General features: G+C 46.3%; 1 protein-coding gene across 2 annotated transcripts in view; it reads right to left on the bottom strand.

The window, feature by feature from the left end:
- Window positions 1-124: 124 nt before the first annotated feature.
- IGF1R (insulin like growth factor 1 receptor) overlaps window positions 125-18,969 on the bottom strand; it is a 179,980-nt gene continuing 161,135 nt past the window's right edge. For both annotated transcript variants that reach the window (XM_065688733.1, XM_065688732.1), the window contains exons 20-21: window positions 15,393-15,527; window positions 125-7,704 (exon numbers count right to left, since the gene is read on the bottom strand). In XM_065688733.1, coding sequence (XP_065544805.1) covers window positions 7,338-7,704; window positions 15,393-15,527 — 502 coding nt within the window. In that variant the 3' untranslated portion in view covers window positions 125-7,337. The remainder of the gene's footprint in view (window positions 7,705-15,392; window positions 15,528-18,969) is intronic.

The following is an 18,969-nucleotide window of genomic DNA, read 5'->3' as shown; positions in this document are numbered from 1 at the left end:
TTACTCAGAGGAGCTCAGTTACATGCAGCCCAAAAGGGCAGAGGAAAACCAGAGGTGGTTTGCTCTGAGTTTTCCAACGTGTGCTTGCTTTGTGTAAGGAGCAACAAATTCAGAAGCAGGCAAATGCATACAGAATTCTTTTATTTAACTTAAATCATGTAGTACTGAAACTACTAGAAAAAAGCAGAGTAAGAGAAACTAAAGGAGCCTTAGCTTCAGCCATTCAAAATAGACAAAGTTTCTTCTTTTCATAATGTAAAGAATCCCGAGTATATCGCAATAACAGGAATAAATTCTTACAACAGAATATACAAAAACATTTTGAATTTTTTTTTCTCTACTGATTCATTTTAATATAAACACAGGAATTTCTTTAGGAATAATTTATACACAGCAAGTCTTTTTCTGTAATAAATTGGCCATGGTATTGTTTCATTTTCTCTTAAAAAAATTTAAACAAGAAAAGACTGGAAAATGTATTTGCAACTGCATCCATTCCTTAGCACTTTCTAGTTTTGTTTTTGTCCCAGAGGTAGACAAACTCTGGCCAATCCTTTCATCTCAAACCTCACTGGTTCAGCAAACAGAAGAGCTGAGTTTTGAACAGTATCTAGATCATTGGAACCCTTCGGCAATGCGGTCAGGCAGCTCCGGGGAGCGAGGGTCAAGGGATCATCAGTACTCTTCAGTAACAATAAATAGGGACCCTGCCTTGCTCATTTCAACAAGGCTCCAAATGGTGCTCAGCAGCTTCAGAGGCTGTGCCCAAACTTTCAGAGCGGTAAGAGATCAGCAAACAGTTCTTCAATAGCAATTACAAAAACCACCTTCCCAATCTCTCTTCCACAGTCGCATCCTTCAGACCACGTGGCCACTGCAAGGCTGGTCCTGCACTGCGCACGTCAGCCCGGGTAGCAGCGAAACCCGTTCTGTTTCCCCAACCAGTGAGGTTCTTGTAATCCATTAAGCCAACTGCCCTAGACAGTAACGTGAAATGACCAGCTAAGATGATCCCACCCCAACCAGAGGGCTCTGGAAGACCAGGATACTGAAGATACAGAACATTCCTCCAACTCCTTTATTCATTCGCTATATACTGGGACACAAAGCTTGGGCGGGCGGGAAGAGGGACAAGCCACGGATTGGACAAGTTCGGGATCCTTTTTGGCATATCGTAAAGCTAGCTAGTAAACTGGTACCATGAAAAACAACTGATCACAGACAGACGCACCCATACACAGACACAGGAAAGTGCCCTTAAATTATAGTTTAGGCATTTAGAAACTACAAACATTTTATAAAATTATTCTATGTACTTACAAAATGCAATGAAACATTGAATTAGTTCTTGTAAACCAGATCTTCGTCAACTGACTACCCGTAATCTACTGGACTTGAAGCCCTATTGAAAATGCTAATGGATTACTAATCAACAGAACACAAAGAAAAGATGAGCACGCATGCATAGGCACACACACAAACTAGTGATAGTCTTCAGGTACTTGCAGAACAGACCAACTCTACAGATTCATACAGCCTGATGACACCACCAACTATTAAACTCCTGGCAACCGATTTACCCTTCCAGATGGGAAGTCCGGAGGTTTAGTTACAAGTACCAATGATCAGAATTGTGATACCTGAGCTCCGATGCTGTCCCACAGATGAAGCTCAGGAAGCCACCTCAAACTTCTGCCAAGCCCTGTGTCTTTGTAAATACCCATTGCCACATCCTGCTTCCATGCCTCTTGGTTCCGATCTACCTGGCCGTGCTCAATTGCAGAGGCTGTTCATCTCTGAGCAACCAGTCTCTGAACCACGGCATCCTCTGAAGCCCTCCTGCCTGTTTATAGTTCTGTATCTTCAGCACCCCTGGCCACTAGTGTTGTTTCTACACATCATTTTCAAATCCTTGTCTGCACACCTACTTGTGGGTTAAGTTGCAATATCTGGCTTTTATCACTGGTTAGTAAGGAGTGGATCCCTTGCACCTTCCTCCGCTGTTGTTCAGCCCAGTGATTAAATACATGGTTGACAAACACAGTAAGAATAACAGGAAACAAGTGTTACTTGTACTAATGGAATGAAAAGGGTTTAAAAAGATATATATCTATAATATAGATATACATATCCAGATATATATATGTATATATAGATATATATGTATGGAGTTATACCAACAATAGGAGTGTTGTTCACTTAGACTCTGATTGTGCCCAACACCCCTCAGCAGTTCCCAGAGGACCTGAGAGCAGTCCCACCTGGTGACCAGTCGTCCTGGGCAAACTGGGCTTTCATGCCTTTGTCTTTCAAGACCAAGAGGAGCATCATCAGTGTGCACACCCCTAGAGCCATACATCGCTTTGAACCAGCATCAACGAGCAGAGGCATCGCGCTGGGAAAGACTCGGTGCACACCGGCCGGCCTCGCGCTTCCCATCACGCTCGGCTTCCGCGGCTGCTTTATCACTCCCCTGAGAGAGCATCTTATTGAGTACCACGCAGCTGACACACTGTGTTCACGTTCCTTTGCAACCAAACCACCTTCTGTGCCACCGAGCAGCTGTTAAATGTGAGTCAGGGGAGCACAACAGCCGAGCACCACACTCGGAGCCCCCGCTCCCCGCAGCAACGCCAGTGCGTTACCCTACCGCGTGAGAACATCTTGGTGCCATCTGTCAAATGCTGGTTTTCAGGGCAGGGTGGGCTTTTGTTTGCCATTTATAAACAAACTGGATTACTTTCACTTTATTCAAACATAGCTGAAGTTCTAAATAAATTTTCCATACCAGACAAGCCAGTGGTCTCAGGGAAGAACAACATTACAAACCGTATTATGACTCTACCAAGCCAACATTAATTCTCGGTTGTTCACATGCACAAACAACTTGATTTACTGTCCAAGGGAAGTCTGCATGAAAAACCCATGTGAATAAAGCTATTCAAAACGCACAAAACACAACAACAACAACAAAAATAAGCTATGGAAACAAACAGAACAAAAAAAGGAATTAAGCTTGAACTGCAAACACAGAACGCAATGGTATCATGAAGGTGGTTTGGTCCAGGAGAGCTGACTGTCATCACGCGTGCGGACGTGATGTCGCACGACTGTCTTCTACCGCAGTGCTTTTGGAAATGCTCATCGTGATGGGTGCTACGTCGTTAGTGTTGCTTCCTAATGCATCTTAAAACCACCTACATACGATTACAAAAACCAGGAACTTGGACAGTTCTAACAAAACCCTCCTAGCCAGCTGAAAGATCTGAGGATCTCCAGTTGTGGTAATCAAATATGTGCATGAGAGGGGAACAGCCACTGCACCAAAAGCTCACGGGAGCCTCCTGAAAAATGGAAAACCAACCCCAACCTGGTAAACCCGCTACATCTGGCTGGTTTCTTAGGGCTAGAAACGCTCCCTCTGAAGGCCAACTCTGCCATACTTAACCACAGCGCCGTGTATTCACACAAGGCTGGGTACAACTCGTAGTAGCCAAGCACTACATTATTTAGATACCACAACCAACACCTGCACCAACAGCTGCCTGAGCTGGAAAAAGAGAAACCTTATACATCAAGTTGATGGCAAGCTCGTGTTAGTCCTGTGTGCTTGTAAACCAGTGACACGCTGTCAGAGGGCGGTTAAAGTTTGATGGCTGGTCCATCAGAATCCACAGTTATCTGAAGCGTATAAACAGGGGAAGAAAAGGGAACTGAGTTTTTACTGGCACGTTAAAAGACATCAATTCAATGTTAGTTTCAGGAAAAAAAAAATCATCAGTGCTCTCTTATCAAACAGAAGCAGCAAAGATCCGAAGCTGTAAACTCGATGTAGCAGTTATCACCAGGCAGCCTGGGGCAGGTTTTTTGGTCAAGCCAGCAATGCTGTTGCTGTAAGAGCCAATTCATTTTTAGGTGCTGATTCAGCCAAGTATCTTTTTGGTGCTTGTGGCATCTGAGGGAAATCCAGCAGGACTGAGCCCATTCCGCAGGACAAACAGACCATTCCCTTCACTCTACAATTATTCTGGGCCTTCAGACATTGTCATCAACCCATTTCTGTAACAGATTTCATCACATACTTGTAATTTGAAGTCCTCATAGCAGGTCAGCTGTGCCTCTGCTCATCAAACCACGCAGCGTTTTGTTGCTGATCTGAGGACTGACAGGATACAACACTAAAAAGCCCTCAAGTTTCCTTCAGGAATGGTCCCCAAAGGCAGACAACCCTGGGATCCCTCCTCACAGTAACGAATGTGAGCCAAAAAACTCCTTGGAATGGAGGCAAATGTTCGGAAGTGACCCTTTGTGACAGGCAGTGGCTGTTCCCCTCCAGAACCTAGAGCATGTGGTATATGGAGTGAGAGGTTACCAGTATCAACGGCATTTATTGGCTGCTGAGACATGTGAGATGTATTCTTTTTTATATACACACATATAAAAAAATAAGAGTGAGGTAGATAAATGTTTGAAAAAAATCAAAACCTGTCCCCCTGTCATACTCAAAAACCCTTATCTCAGTATTTAGATTTATTATGGGGCATCTCTACAGTGATTTAAACTGATATCACAAAAATAAATAAAAAATCCTACATAGAATACCTTCTTAATTAACTTTTTTGTCTTTTTCATTTTTAAAAGGGAAAAAAATAACTATGGGACAGAGGCAAGAGAAGATAATGGGACCTAAACTACACAAGCAAAAAGCACTACAAACTTTTTCAAATCTCCAGTCAAAACTAGCAATCAGTCTACTTGAATTCTTTGTTCTTACTCAAAAAGATTGAAGCGTTTCCATCCCAGAACCACCTCTTCACTGCCATCGTTTGGTTGGATCAGTGCTAAACAAAGGCTTAGATGCTGAAACTAACGTTAAGAGGAGCAACTGGTATGACTCGGTGGTTGCAGGCTTTCTGGTGGCCCCCTCCTTCCCCTGTCACCACGGCTTCTGCAACTGAACAAACAAGCTTACTCGTTTTCCTTTGTTCTGAGGTTTGGTCTATAGATTTAAGCAACAAGCTTGCACTTGCACAGGTTTCCATAGCAGCCAACACTGAACTGTTTGCTAGCCAAGCCACTGGCCCCAGCTGCACTCTGTCCACCCAGCCCCATGGAAACGGCCTGCTGGGTTCCAGTTGGTTTTGGTGTTATTTCTCTTCCCCAGGGTGCAAAGTGCAGCCCCGGTGCCCTCCATGAGGGCTTCCTCAATCAGGGAAGTGAAGAGCTGGGGCTTGCTGGAGCTTCAGTGGCCACCCGAAGGCTGCCTGGCACCACCAGCTGCAACTGGTCCAGCTCTTACTCACAGGGCGGAAGGGTGCAAAATCGTCTTTGTAAAAACCAGTGACCCAAAAGCCTGGTGTCTGCTGCTGCACCCAACAAATACAAACCAAAGCACATACATATGTGTGTCTGGGGGGGGGAGTGTGTGTGGGGATGGCGGGTGGATGTGTGCCGCAACCAAAACAAGCGGGGAGGGAAGGAGGGGAAGGACCCTTGTACAACAATGACTATAAACACTGAACAAGAATGTACTAAATATTTAACCTTTTTGTTTTTTCTGACCTGAGTTTGTATCATGCCTTGCACTGTAAGAGCCTCGCACGCTGCCTGGGCAGAGGAGAGCGGGAAGGAAGGAAAAAAAACCGGGATTTCAACACACCACAGCACTGCTCGAGTTGTTTCCGTGCAGGGTGTCCTCCCCTTCTTCCTCTACGTCCCCCCTCAAAAGCCCACACAGCCAAGATGTTGTAAAACAACCAATGGAGAGAAAAATCAAAAGCAAAATAAGTAAAAAAAAGGAAAAAAAAGGAAAAAAAAAAAAAAAGAGGAGGAAATGTATTTATAAAAAGGCATTGAACAGTTCATGGCAAATCATATGAAAGGTATCAGTTACTGGGAAGGAGGAAGTAAAGAGTTACACACTATAGTACAAAGCATAAGAAAATCTGTTGAAGTGGGAGGGGAGGGAAGGAGGGCAGACCTGAAGGTTCTCATAGATTAAATCCACAAAGATAAAGAACAAAAAAAATAGCAGCTTTTTTCTGTACAGACATATAGATGAGTATCTGAACCGTAAAAAAGTTATAAAAGTGACACAAAAGACAATGTGTATGCAAATGATCCATGGTCTAACATAGAACTGCAAGACCCTTCGAGAAGTCTTAATAATAAAGAGAAAAGGTCAACAAAGCATCATGTACTTGAATCCGGTCACTGCTGTTTTGTGTCTTCTCCAATCGATGTTTCCTGCGAGCCTGTGCGGAGGGCAGGCTGCCCCGCCGGAGACCACGGCCGCTTCCATTCAGGCTTCTCCTGGTTCGGTTTTGGCGTGCGGTTGCCTTTTGTTGTGTAGGGAACGCACGCGTCGGTTTAGCTCACCACTGCCAGTTTTGTCCAGAATTGGGTGGGATGGGGGCACTGGGGGGGGTGGGGGCTGTTTCTCTACCCCATCCCTTTTATCTTCTCCATCACAAGAAAAGAAAATCATCACATTTTGTCCAGTTTTGAAACAAAGAGCTCGACAATTTCGTTATTTTTTGTTATCTATTTTTCATTTTAAATACCAGTGTATGATTGAACAGAACGTATTGGTCAGGATCTCGTTCAGACAGAGCAGTTGGTTACTGTGCTCCTTCATGCCTACGAAACAGAAACAAAACAAAACCAAAACCCCCAAAACCAAAAAAACAAGAGAGTTTGGGTTATTTTTTGGCAAAATTTGGCAGCGTTGGAAATGGGAACAACCTTGGACGAATGAGGGCCCTTTTGATTCTTTGACGTGTTCCTAAAAAGGTTAAAGAGCAACATTAAAAATCCAGTCTTTTTGTCAGCTGAGTTTTCTTTTTGTGTGGGGTTTCTGTCGGGTGTTATTCTAGAAAGACCTACGGTGTCAGGCAGGTGCTTGGAGGGTCCCGGAGCCCCCCGGCCTGCGCTATCTTTGATCTGATCAAAGTGCTGTACGGTTGGACTTGCACGCAGATATGTTTCCCATTATGAAGCAGAGAGAGACAGAAAGAAAAGAGAGATAAAGGATAGAGAGAGAGAGAGACATCAGATCTCAAGTTTTCTGTCGCTATGAAGTGTTAACATCAGTTTTAAAAGGCCAACTGTGCGCCCCATGACTGGAGTCCTGGACTGAAACAAACATCTGCTTGCGTATCGGGAACAGAAAAACACGACAACTTGTTTGACTGGAAAAAGGGTTCTCCCAAGTGCAGCTACGGCAGTTCTGAAGATCCACTGAGGTACAGTAGGCTGTTTGAACACATTGTGATTTCCTTTCTTTCTTCCCCCAAGGCAGGTGTTGCTCCGCGTTGTGAGATTCTGGCTGGGAAGGATCAGCAGGCCGACGACTGGGGCAGCGGTAAGGCCCTCTCGTTCTTGCGTCCCCCGTTCATGTGCGCGTACGGCTGTCGCTCCTCGAAGCTGGCCCGAAGCACCACCACGCCTGGGCCGTTCTCGGCTTTGTGTCCTGAGTGCTTGTCAGTGGGTTGGAGGGTGGAGGAGGGATCTAAAGGAATGCTCTCCATGTTTTCAGTCTCCAGGTCAAGCTCCTCTGTGTCCGGAGGCTTGTTCTCTTCACTGTAGAAGAAGGAGACCTCTTTGAACGCTGGGTCCAGCTCGTCTTTAATGCTACCGATGATTTCCAGGAAGGAGGGCCTCATTTTGGGGTTGTACTGCCAGCACATGCGCATCAGCTCAAACCTGCACAGGAAACACACAGCAAAAACCATTTACTGAGGTGTTTTACAAGCTCTGGCTGGAGCCCAACCAGCTGTGATGGAATCGTTCAGTTCCAGAGGAAGACAAAGTGACAGAACCTTTATAGACCAAGATTCGCCTGTCCCATTCCAACCTTCTTCCTAAGCACCGATTCGAGTATCTCCCGTCTCCTTCTCCACCCTCGCTTGCCCACAGAATCATCTCATGGATACCTGACATCCAGAAGCATTTTGTACTTTTATTCTGACTTGGTATCTCTCTCTTCTTCCTCCAAAACACCCTGTGCTCACTCACCCAGGCAGATACATGGCAGTGCCTCTCAGAGTCTCTTTCCCAACCAATCCCTATCAACATTGCCTTGGAAAGCATTAAGACAGGAAACACACGTGAAGTAAAGCACTGCTTCTTCCCCCCCTGAAAGGGGAAAACGACATCAAATTAATACTAATCCCTCAAAGACACTCATCTTTTGTTTCAGAATTACACTGGTTTCATTTAGGGCCAGGGCTGCATTAATATTTCACGGTGTGTGAGATCATCTGTTTAAGCACATCCACGATTAGATCTGTACAATGTCCCATGCTGGCAAAACAAAACCACAGAATGAAACAGTAACACCTCCATAAGGAAAACAGCGTTTTCATGACACAGCAAAATTGGATATTCCTGAGAGATCGCCCTGAGCTTTAAACACAAGAAAGGATTTCACTGCCTGTGAAGGTGGAACGGGGCTGTCTTCTGTTACAGCCCAAGTAATAGGACACGTTTAAATAAGAAAAGGAAGATTGACATTAATTCTTTGAGCCAATCCCATGTGTATGCAGCACTTGGGAACGTCCTGCATGCAAGAAGTCACCACTGGCCAGAACTACTGCTTTCTGTGCTGGAGTGAGAATGGAGCTAAGAAAACACCAAGGAAAAATCTCTTGGTTAAGGTAACACAGTGGAGGTTCACAGAATCACAGAATCACAGAATCCCAAGGGTTGGAAGGGACCTAAAAAGATCATCTAGTCCAACCCCCCTGCAAGAGCAGGGTAACCTACAGTACATCACACAGGAACTTGTCCAGGCGGGCCTTGAATATCTCCAGTGTAGGAGACTCCACAACCCCCCTGGGCAACCTGTTCCAGTGCTCTGTCACTCTTACAGTAAAGAAGTTCTTCCTGATGTTAACGTGGAACTTCCTATGCTCCAGTTTACACCCATTGCCCCTTGTCCTATCACTGGATATCACTGAAAAAAGCCTAGCTCCATCATCCTGACACCTACCCTTTACATATTTGTAAACATTGATGAGGTCACCCCTCAGTCTCCTCTTCTCCAAGCTAAAGAGACCCAGCTCCCTCAGCCTCTCCTCATAAGGGAGATGTTCCACTCCCTTAATCATCTTTGTGGCTCTGCGCTGGACTCCTTCAAGCAATTCCCTGTCCTTCTTGAACTGAGGGGCCCAGAACTGGACACAATATTCCAGATGCGGCCTCACCAAGGCTGAGTAGAGGGGGAGGAGAACCTCTCTTGACCTACTAACCACTCCCTTTCTAATGCACCCTAAGATGCCATTTGCCTTCTTGGCCACAAGAGCACATTGCTGGCTCATGGTCATCCTCCTATCCACCAGGACCCCCAGGTCCCTTTCCCCTTCACTACTTTCCAGCAGGTCAACCCCCAACCTGTACTGGTACATGGGGTTGTTCTTCCCCAGATGCAAGACTCTACACTTGCCCTTGTTAAATTTCATCAAGTTTCTCCCCGCCCAACTCTCCAGCCTGTCCAGGTCTCGCTGAATGGCAGCACAGTCCTCTGGTGTGTCAGCCACTCCTCCCAGTTTTGTGTCATCAGCAAACTTGCTGAGGGTGCACTCAGTTCCCTCATCCAGGTCATTGATGAAAATATTAAACAGCACCGGTCCCAGCACCGACCCCTGAGGAACTCCACTAGTCACAGACCTCCAGCTAGATTCTGCGCCATTGACCACAACTCTCTGCCTTCTTCCTTTCAACCAGTTCTCGATCCACCTCACTACTTGATCGTCAAGCCCACACTTCCTTAGCTTATCTATGAGGATGCTGTGGGAGACAGTATCAAATGCCTTACTGAAATCAAGAAAAACTACATCTACCGCTCTACCATCATCCCTCCACCTAGTCACTTCCTCATAGAAGGCTATAAGGTTGGTCATACATGACTTCCCCCTCATAAAACCATGTTGGCTGTTCTTAATGACCCCCTCATCCTTGATATGCCTAGTGATGGAGTCAAGAATAAGTTGTTCCATCACCTTTCCAGGGATGGAGGTAAGGCTGACCGGTCTATAATTACCCGGGTCCTCCTTCTTGCCCTTCTTATAGATTGGTGTGACCTTTGCCATCCGCCAATCCTCAGGCACCTCGCCCGTTTCCCACGACTTACCAAAGATGATGGAAAGTGGCCTAGCAATGACCTCCGCCAGCTCCCTCAGCACCCGTGGGTGCATTCCATCCGGACCCATCGATTTACAGATGTCCAGATTGCATAGCTGATCCCTAACCCAATCCTCATCTACCAAAGCAAACTCCTCCTTTGTCCTGACTCCTTCTGGGGCTATAGAAATCCGGGGCCCTCGGGGAGAGTCTGCAGGAGTAAAGACAGAGGCAAAGAAGGCATTCAGCACCTCTGCCTTCTTTATATCCTCTGTCTCCAGGGTACCCACTTCGTTCAGCAGTGGGCCTATATTGCCTCTTGTGTTAGTTTTATTTGCTATGTATTTGAAGAAGCCCTTTCTATTGTCTTTAACCCGACTAGCAAGATTGAGTTCCAAGGAGGCCTTAGCTGTCCTAATTGCCTCCCTACATCCTCTAACAACTGTCCTATATTCCTCCCAAGCGGCCAGCCCCTCCTTCCATAATCCATAGAGTTCAATCACGGCTCTGACTTCCCTAAGACCCCAGTGCCAGTAGGACCCCCTCAACCTGCCTGGCCACGTCCCACCTCAATAGCCAGACCACCGAAACGTCCAGCTTTGGTTCTATGAACCGACAATGCCATTTCCCTCACCTCCACAGGGTTCCTGAAAGCAAGTGAGCCATTCTGTGTGATGCTTAAACCGGCTCTCACCGCCTCGTGGCCCAGCAGCCAACTACTGGAGCTCTGCATCAGTGTGGAATGTTTCATTTTTTACTTAAAAAGACAAAACCAATTGAACACGAATTCACTGCTTTTGCAAACAGCACCTGGCCCCATCACAGAGTGATGTCCGAGTGACTCCAGAGCCCCTGCTCCAGAGCAAGCCTTCCAACAGGACCCTCACTGGAAAACCCTGCACTCCGCAGCCTGTTACCGCCTACAGCAGGGTCTGGTGACTGGGAACCCCAGCCTGAAACAAACCAAAGCAAAGAAATGCCCTCCCCAAGGAATATACCCCTTGAGGAGCACCGCTGCATTTCCCATCGGGTGCACTAGACGTGAACCTGCAAAGAGACTGAACGCTGCAGTGTTTGGGATGCAAACACTGCTGAGAGCACTTCAACCCCAACAAAATCAATCTTAACTGAAGTGCATTTAAAGTCACAAACAGTCCTGCCAGACTCAGCTGGCACCGCTCTGCAGGAACCATGAAGGCAGCCACCTGAGCACGGCCTTGTGACACCCAAAAGAAGCTGGCAAAACCAGTCTGTGCTGGGAGAACTGCCCCGGCGCTCGGCGCTGTACTGTGACAGGCATGTAGACATATAAACACTGTTAAACTATTGCTTGGGTTTGAGTCTTTAAAAGGTCTTTCATAGCGAAAGTGAAGCCCAGCTATAAAACCGCGCTATACCCTCACCCACAGACGGGGAGGAAAGCTTGAGACATAAATACATAAAATCCATTGCTGTTACTTCATTGCTGTTTCCTTTCCAGCTGACTGCTGCGTCCCTGAATAGAAGCGGGAGCTGGAGCCAAGAACACTGGATATTCGCTGGCGCTTCGCCCTGAGGCCTAAGGGCAATGCTAAGGAGATACCACAAGCAGCGGAGTAATGCATGTGACATCAGCACAAACAAGGACATGTGATGTTTCTTTTAAGCCATTCCAGATTTAAAAACCCGACAGAGTTCCCATAAAAGGATTTTTCCCCCTTTTTTTTTAACTGTGCGGGTTCCAGGCCTTGTTTACATGATCTTCAACCGAAAAACCCAAACCCTTTCCGGTAGGCACTGGAAGAATTCAGAGGCTGTTAATACCACCTGAGCAGTTCTATGCAGTGTGCTGCTGACCGGTGGCAAGTGAGCTCAAGGAAGCTGGAGGCACTGTCATGATGAGAGGAAGAACCGGCGTGTCTCGTGCAGCTTTTACTCAGAGAGCTGAGCAGAAACTGAGTTACTTTTTGCACCGAGACGGTAGAAAATGGAAAGTTTCTACAGAAGCTGCGTTCCACTTGAGCACGTGTTTGTGCTCTGCATCAGACTTGGTTTGGTGGGGGAAAGCAAAGGGCCTCCCCTCTGCTACTCTGCTGCTGCTACACGCTGACATTACCTCTGCAGAGCAGACCCTGGTTTGCAACCGAGCGCTCGCCAGGAACAAAGGGAACATCAGCAATGCGTAAATAGTCTCGTCAGCTACAATACGTGTGGGGGAAGCGATTCTGCTTCAAAACCAGAGTGGAATTCCAGCCTCCACAACTGTTAAAAGCCCCACGGGAACACGCTGTCTGAGAGCTTCGGCTGTAACAAACCTTCTTGCCACGCAGCCATCACCTGATGAGCGCTGCCGTAACAATGGTGGTACATAAAAACAGGACTTATTACACAGGAAGAGGAGAAAAACAGCAAAGCTTCTCCTGGCACTGTCTCATTGAACCATCTGTCTTGTTGCATGGTTCTGTCTGTAAAACCATGCAAACTATGCCAAGAGGGTGTAGCAAAAACAGAACTGAGTCTTGTTTCACCCTGTGTAAGAGTAAAAAAGCCTCTAGAATACTGTCCCTTTTGTGCTCAGCCCTTTCACAGGGGTTTACCACCTCTTGGGACCACGAGACAACCATGCCATAAAATGCACCTCTGCACAAGCACCCGATACAAGCAAGAACCTCTCCAGCTGTGTCCTCAGTCTCTGATCCAGCTCAAAGCTACTGACTGGCTGCTACCAGGGGGCTGGCAAAGCACAGCCACTAACAAGCACGACTGGCATTGCAGTCTTGGGAGAGATGGAACGTCCAGGACTCCTCACACCATGCAGCATTCATGGAGCAGGGGGGGACAACAAGAGGCCCTGATGAGAAGTGCTGTGCTGTGGCTGGAGCGTGCAGGGCTGCGCCAACACTCACATCATCTGCAAGGTTAAATATAGTAGATGTGGTGACAGTTGCAGCAAGATTCTTCTCTCTATTCTCATCGACACTTCCCCGTAGCAGTCTACCAACTCCACCTGTTCTGGAGGTTTCTATATGTCAGCGCACTCCCCTCTCTTTGCAGAAAGGTAAAGTTCTGTTCTGCCCCTACTTTTAGTTGTTTCCAAGTCAAACTAATTTAAAGGGAACTACCTCTGCACCTGCAGCCTCAGCACATGAGATGTAGAACTGCAGTTCCTGGCTCCCTTTCTCACTTTCTTGCAGTACCAAGCACAAGAATTGCATCAGCTTCCCTGCAGAAGATGGACTTTGCTTTCTGGACATCTTGAGTTAACACCATGAGTTAATATTAAAGTATCAGAGACCTGCTGGTCTCCACCAGTAAGAATCTGGGCTGTCTGAAAAGTACCTTCCTCCAGCACACACATGCCACGAAACCTGCCTTTGAACAGGACCTTTTATGAAGCTCCACAAAAAAGAGGATCCCTTATTTTACAAAGGGTTTCATAAAGTGCTTGAGATATGGGGGGGATGCACAGCAAGATCCATACGTAATCTTGGGGCTCTCTGCAACTCTGCTACAAGCACCTTCGTGTCCATTCAGTTATTTTCTTGCTAGGTCTGGTGCTGAGGAGCAGACTATCAGACAGCTGGAGAGGGCAGAGGAATCTTGCCAAGGCCCAGGTCTCTGTCCCTGCCAGCAGCCACACATGTGAGGTTCAGGACTGGCACCAGTTGTCAGGTTACAGAGCGTTACACAGCATCTTTACAGCATCTTGGGCAACCAGGATGGGAGACAGGGAAAGCAGCGACAACACGCAGAGAAAAAAGCACCATAGTAACGCAGAACAGGTTCTCTGAATGCCAAATGCATGGAACAAAGGTGAAGATTATTCCTGGAGCTCCCTACTGTTATTCCTACAACAGCCTATTTGAATTACAGCAGACTTGAGTGTCTGTCCTAAGGCAAAGACAAAACAAGCTGAAAGGGAGCTAGTGCAAGTCACAATAAGCAACTAAGGTCAATACATCCTTTTCTTTAATTATGTCTTCATTTTGGACAGACTCAGGATGTTTTATACAAACCTATCACCAAAAAGAAGACACCATTAGACTGGATGTGCCTTAGCTGTGAGCTGAGCCCTTGTTCTGATAGATCTGACCCCTTCACATCCCCCTGTTCTTGCCCCATTTCTGCCCGCTCCCCCCCTCCATCACACAGCTCTGACCGTGCTAAACAATGCCCAGTCCATCGGACTGCCAGGAATTCTGCACAGCATCGTGGAAGGGAAGGAATGTGCAACAGAGGAATCACATGGCAGCTACACCTCCCCCTGCATATCCCACCCGCCCCCCTCCAACAACAAAACAACTCTGCCTGTCATCTGAAACCAAAGCCAGCGCTCCAGCCAAAAAAGCTCTTTTCCTAAGAATCCCAAGCAGCTGAGGCCCTTAAGTGATTGTATCCCTTCCGTGGGCCTCCAACGAATTTCAATAACTGCAAGACGCAGTATTTCCTTCCCAAAAGCCACTTTGGGAAGGGTATCAAAGTAATAAAGTCTGAACAACTGAAACCGCTGTACACAAAAGCCAGCAGAAGTATTTCAACAATGTAAAGCTAAAAACTGAAGCTGCTGCACCGCACACCCTCCTCTGCTCAAGGCTTGGTATTGATTCTAGGGGCAGGCAAAGGTTTCTCTGTGTACTCCTTTCTGTGCTTACAAGAGAGGAAACTGTTAGCAGAGGAGATTTGTTTATCTCCATGTGATAAGCACTGTGACCGAAAGAGCGAATCCAACGCTGCTTCAGACAAAGGAATGACACATCCCTTTATGTGGATGCTGAGCTGAAGTTGGATCCCACAGAGTTCATGCACAACACATTTCAGCTCAGCCTATGCTCTTTTCTGTCTTTACGCTCAACAGAGTTACTTTAAGCAGAAAAGGCAAGGTTTAGGCACAAAGCCTTCTGCTGCAGCAAATGTCACTTAGGAGCTTTTATTAAGTCTAGTGGGAGGTGTCCCTGCCCGTGGCAGGGGGGTTGGAACTGGACGAGCTTTAAGGTCCCTTCCAACCCAAACCATTCTAAGGTTTTATGACAGTTCTATTCAGGAACACACAGGCTGGCTTTTGTTTCCTTATTACAGGAGATAGCCCAAAGTAAGATCCTGGCCACGAAGAAAGTTGTTTTCTGGTCGAAGTACGATAAAACACTAGACAGAGAGAGACTGCTCAATCAGCACCTCACATTACTATCACTCTTCACTACCCGTTCCTGCGGTAGACAGGGCAGAAGAGGACATTGAAGGAGTCAGGAAGAATGAACTGTGCACTGAGAACAGTGGTAACTGCGGACACTTACAGCATATCAGGACAGTTGTCTGGTTTTTCCAGCAGGCCTCCTTCCATCACAAAGCGGAGCACTTGTTCATTGGTCATGCCTTGGTAGGGCTGCTCCGCTAACGTTGCGATCTCCCACAGCACGACACCGAAAGACCTGGAAAACAAACCAGAACTTTAGGAAGCCAAGCCATCTTCACCAGGGTGTTTTTCTTGCATGATGCTACTTTGGTTACATGGTTCTGGACAGGTCAATCAGTAAAAAAGCCACCGCAAACTCACTGCATTGACCAGAACTCGGAGGAGATCTAAGCTGTGAGCTTGCCTGCAGAGCCGGCTCGCATCTCATCTCCTTCCCCATGGCTTTGAGTTGAGACTTTAGGCACACTGCGAGGTGGGAAGAGCAGTGGAGAAGTGGGAAGAACAAGGGAAAGGGAAGATGCAGGTAAGGGAAAAAAAGGTAGTTTAAAACCCCTTGTTCCTATCTCTGTGCTTCCAGGCTGGACGCACACCTCATCATTAGCATCCGTGTGGCTGTGTGCAGGGAATTAAGCTGCTTCTCATCAGAAATACCTGAGCTGCTCCAATCTGATTGAAATGCTGCATTTGCCTGTTACTGCCCCAGCAAACACACTCTGGGCACCTGCACCTCTCATCTGCCTTACCACAGAGCAGGCAAACACACCAACCCCTGCTCCCCAGGCACATAAACACTTCTTGGGTAATACCTTCCATTTATCCCTCCGCTTTGGTTCCTGCCACGCTCTAAGTCAAAGGTGCAAAGTGAGGATCAAAGCGTTTGACACACAGCAGCAAGCAACAAAGCCAATTGTGGAAAGAGACAAGGGAGAAATGTGAATGTTCTCCAGCTTCTTGTAACCAAGACCCTAATTTACTGCTTCAGGAGCAAAACATTTCAGCCCCCAGGAGAACCTCAGTTATCCCTTTTGCAACATGTATGTAACTCTGCTCTTGAAACAGAGCTTCTAGCTCCTTCCAACTAACTACAAAGGACAGCAGAAGTGAAACAAGAAGTCTAATAATAGGAATTGATTACTGGTGAAGAAAGCACAGTTATGTAATTGGGGAGTTTGGACGTAAGTATTGACACTTGCTAAAAATATCTCCATTTAAAATTAGCTTATTGAGCAGACATGGCTCAAACTGTCTGCGCTGAAGAGTCATCTACTTTTAGAGCTGCTGTGCACAAGAAGGAACATCTAGATGTTGTCTTGTGTGGCTAAACTGCTGAGTCAAGCTTAGAGGAAAAACAGCACTGTTTCAATAGGGCACTGTTATGAAAACAGGAGTCCAGTATTATTAGCTGGTTATGGTAGAGTGGTTTTATCTTTCATTCTCCACTGTATCTGAAATAGTTTGCATCTGGAGCCAGAAGCCACAAACAGACTTGCAATTGTTTGCCTTTCAGGGGAGGGAGGGACAGAGGGTCAGCTCAACGCTTTGGTGCCTTTGAAGCTGCTTTGATCGCTGCAGGAATAAGGAGAACAAGCCTTGCACACCTACTACTCCTATTATCATAACAAATAAACTTATGTTGCTCCTTCAAGGCAACTGCCAGCTCAGAAAGAATGCAAGATGCTGAGGACTTATTTATAGACAAACACCCTCACCCTGAACAGGATTGCATGAAAACGTTCTCCTTCCCTAACGACAACAAAAACAGTCTTCTCTAATTACCTCATTCTCCCGTCTGAAAAGCAATAACAGAATGAATTGCTAAAGCAAAGCTCCACCCTTCAAAACCTCCAGATGCTCTTTCTGCAGTTTGCCATTTCACCTTACAGCTTATAAATCCTGGACTCTGACCACTCGCACAGTTGTGTCTTTTTGACATTTTGGCTTCTACAACTGATCTCGAAGAACATGGAACCAGATGTCACAATATCCCATTAAACAGGCAGGAAAAGCAATCTCAACAGTTTTTACCGGTTGTCAAAAATAAATGGCCTCCAAAACAGCCAAGTTACATGGTTTACATGAAGCAACTTCAAAATCTGAACCAATGCAAGGAGTCAGGGAGTTTTTCCTGGCAAAGGCACCTTCAATGTACAGTGTTTGGTCTAAAAGTTATTGGTAAGGATGACAGAATGATCCTTTTAGCCACAAGCAGATCAAGTCAACAGAGAGTGTTTCACGACAGTGCTAAGTCAAAAGCTCTACTGCACTGGAATTCAGCCTGAAATTCCTGAATCTGTAGCTGTGGATGTATGTGGCAAACACAAACACAGACATGTTCTAAACAAACAGCATATTCCTCATGTTGAAGCAGGGCTTTTGCACCTCAAGATAGCACACCTATGTGAACCGAACTGCTGAGTAAGTCACTTGTAACAAGTAAGGTGACAAAGAGGAACTGTGATATACTGGTAAGAGCTGTGGACCTCCTCTCCATAAAGCATTTTTTTTTCCTCTCTATGCTTTCGAGTAAAAATCTGTCAGATTTTAGTCTTCTTCCTTTTAAGCTTTCCAATCTTATGATCTTTGCCACCTTCCTTGACGTGACTTCTGGCTAGGATATCTCAAACTGTCCCACTGATAAGCTGCAATATTGTTTGCTCAACCCTGCTCTGGACTGAATGACCAATGGACGTCAAATCCTGCTGACACTGAGGGGAGAACTCACATGCTTTCCTGCAACAACTGAAGCACTGACTTACCTCTGACGCCTGATTTGGCGTCACATCTATGGGGTTTTTTGTTTGGGTTTTGAGTTATGGTTAATCAGTAACGTCACTTCACAGTTCCGGGCTAAAGGAAAGCCTGCACGGAACAAGTGCAGTGCGTCATCCAAGCTGAACCCCTCATCTGCTGCAGTCCACTTCTGATACAATGGGTGGGCTCAGAAGAAGTTCCTCCTGTACGGTAAGAGCAGGCAGGTTTTGCCAGCTCCTCACTCCAGGCTCATTCTACACCCAGGGATTTCTAGTGATATATTCCAAGTATCTGTCTGCTTTGTGAAACCATTACAAGTCCCAAAGTTCTTTTACTGCAGGGGACTGCCAAAAGCATGCCTGGGCCGTTCTGTTAGATAAATGGCTGATACAGAGCTTCCCCATCAACTAAAAGTGGTTGTTTTCATCTACTTCCAAGTCTGGGGGTTACTGGATTCATAAACAAGTTACTAGCCATGTGCGAAGAAAAATTTAAGCAGCATTCTGGTGCTTTGCTTTTTTACTTGCTGCACGATTCCCCTATGAACCCTTCACTCAGAGCTGGTGCTGCAGACTACAGTCCACCAGCTCCAAAATCCTCAAGCTGTTTAAAGAAAATGCAGTTTACTACTCAAATACCATTCCTACTGACTTCTAGACATTTGGAGGCAATCAGCTGCCAATTCTGGAAGAGATCAGCAGTAAAAACATCTTGTTAGGAAGGCAGAGAAACCATAAAAGACAGAGTAGAGGTTTTGCCAGTACACGTTCATCTGCTGCCAAGTCCTCCCTACCTATCTGCAGAAGTCCGGGGTGGGGGGGGGGGGCGGTGTGTGGAGTGTGCGAGGGGAATTGTTCCAGGGTATTATTTCTTCTAAGAAGTGTATTTTGAAATACCCTGAATGCCTCTATTAATAACTTGACAAA

This window comes from Lathamus discolor, chromosome 8, assembly GCF_037157495.1.
Source record: "Lathamus discolor isolate bLatDis1 chromosome 8, bLatDis1.hap1, whole genome shotgun sequence".
NCBI classification, from domain to species: domain Eukaryota; kingdom Metazoa; phylum Chordata; class Aves; order Psittaciformes; family Psittacidae; genus Lathamus; species Lathamus discolor.
This window is presented reverse-complemented; position numbering and strand designations above follow the sequence as displayed.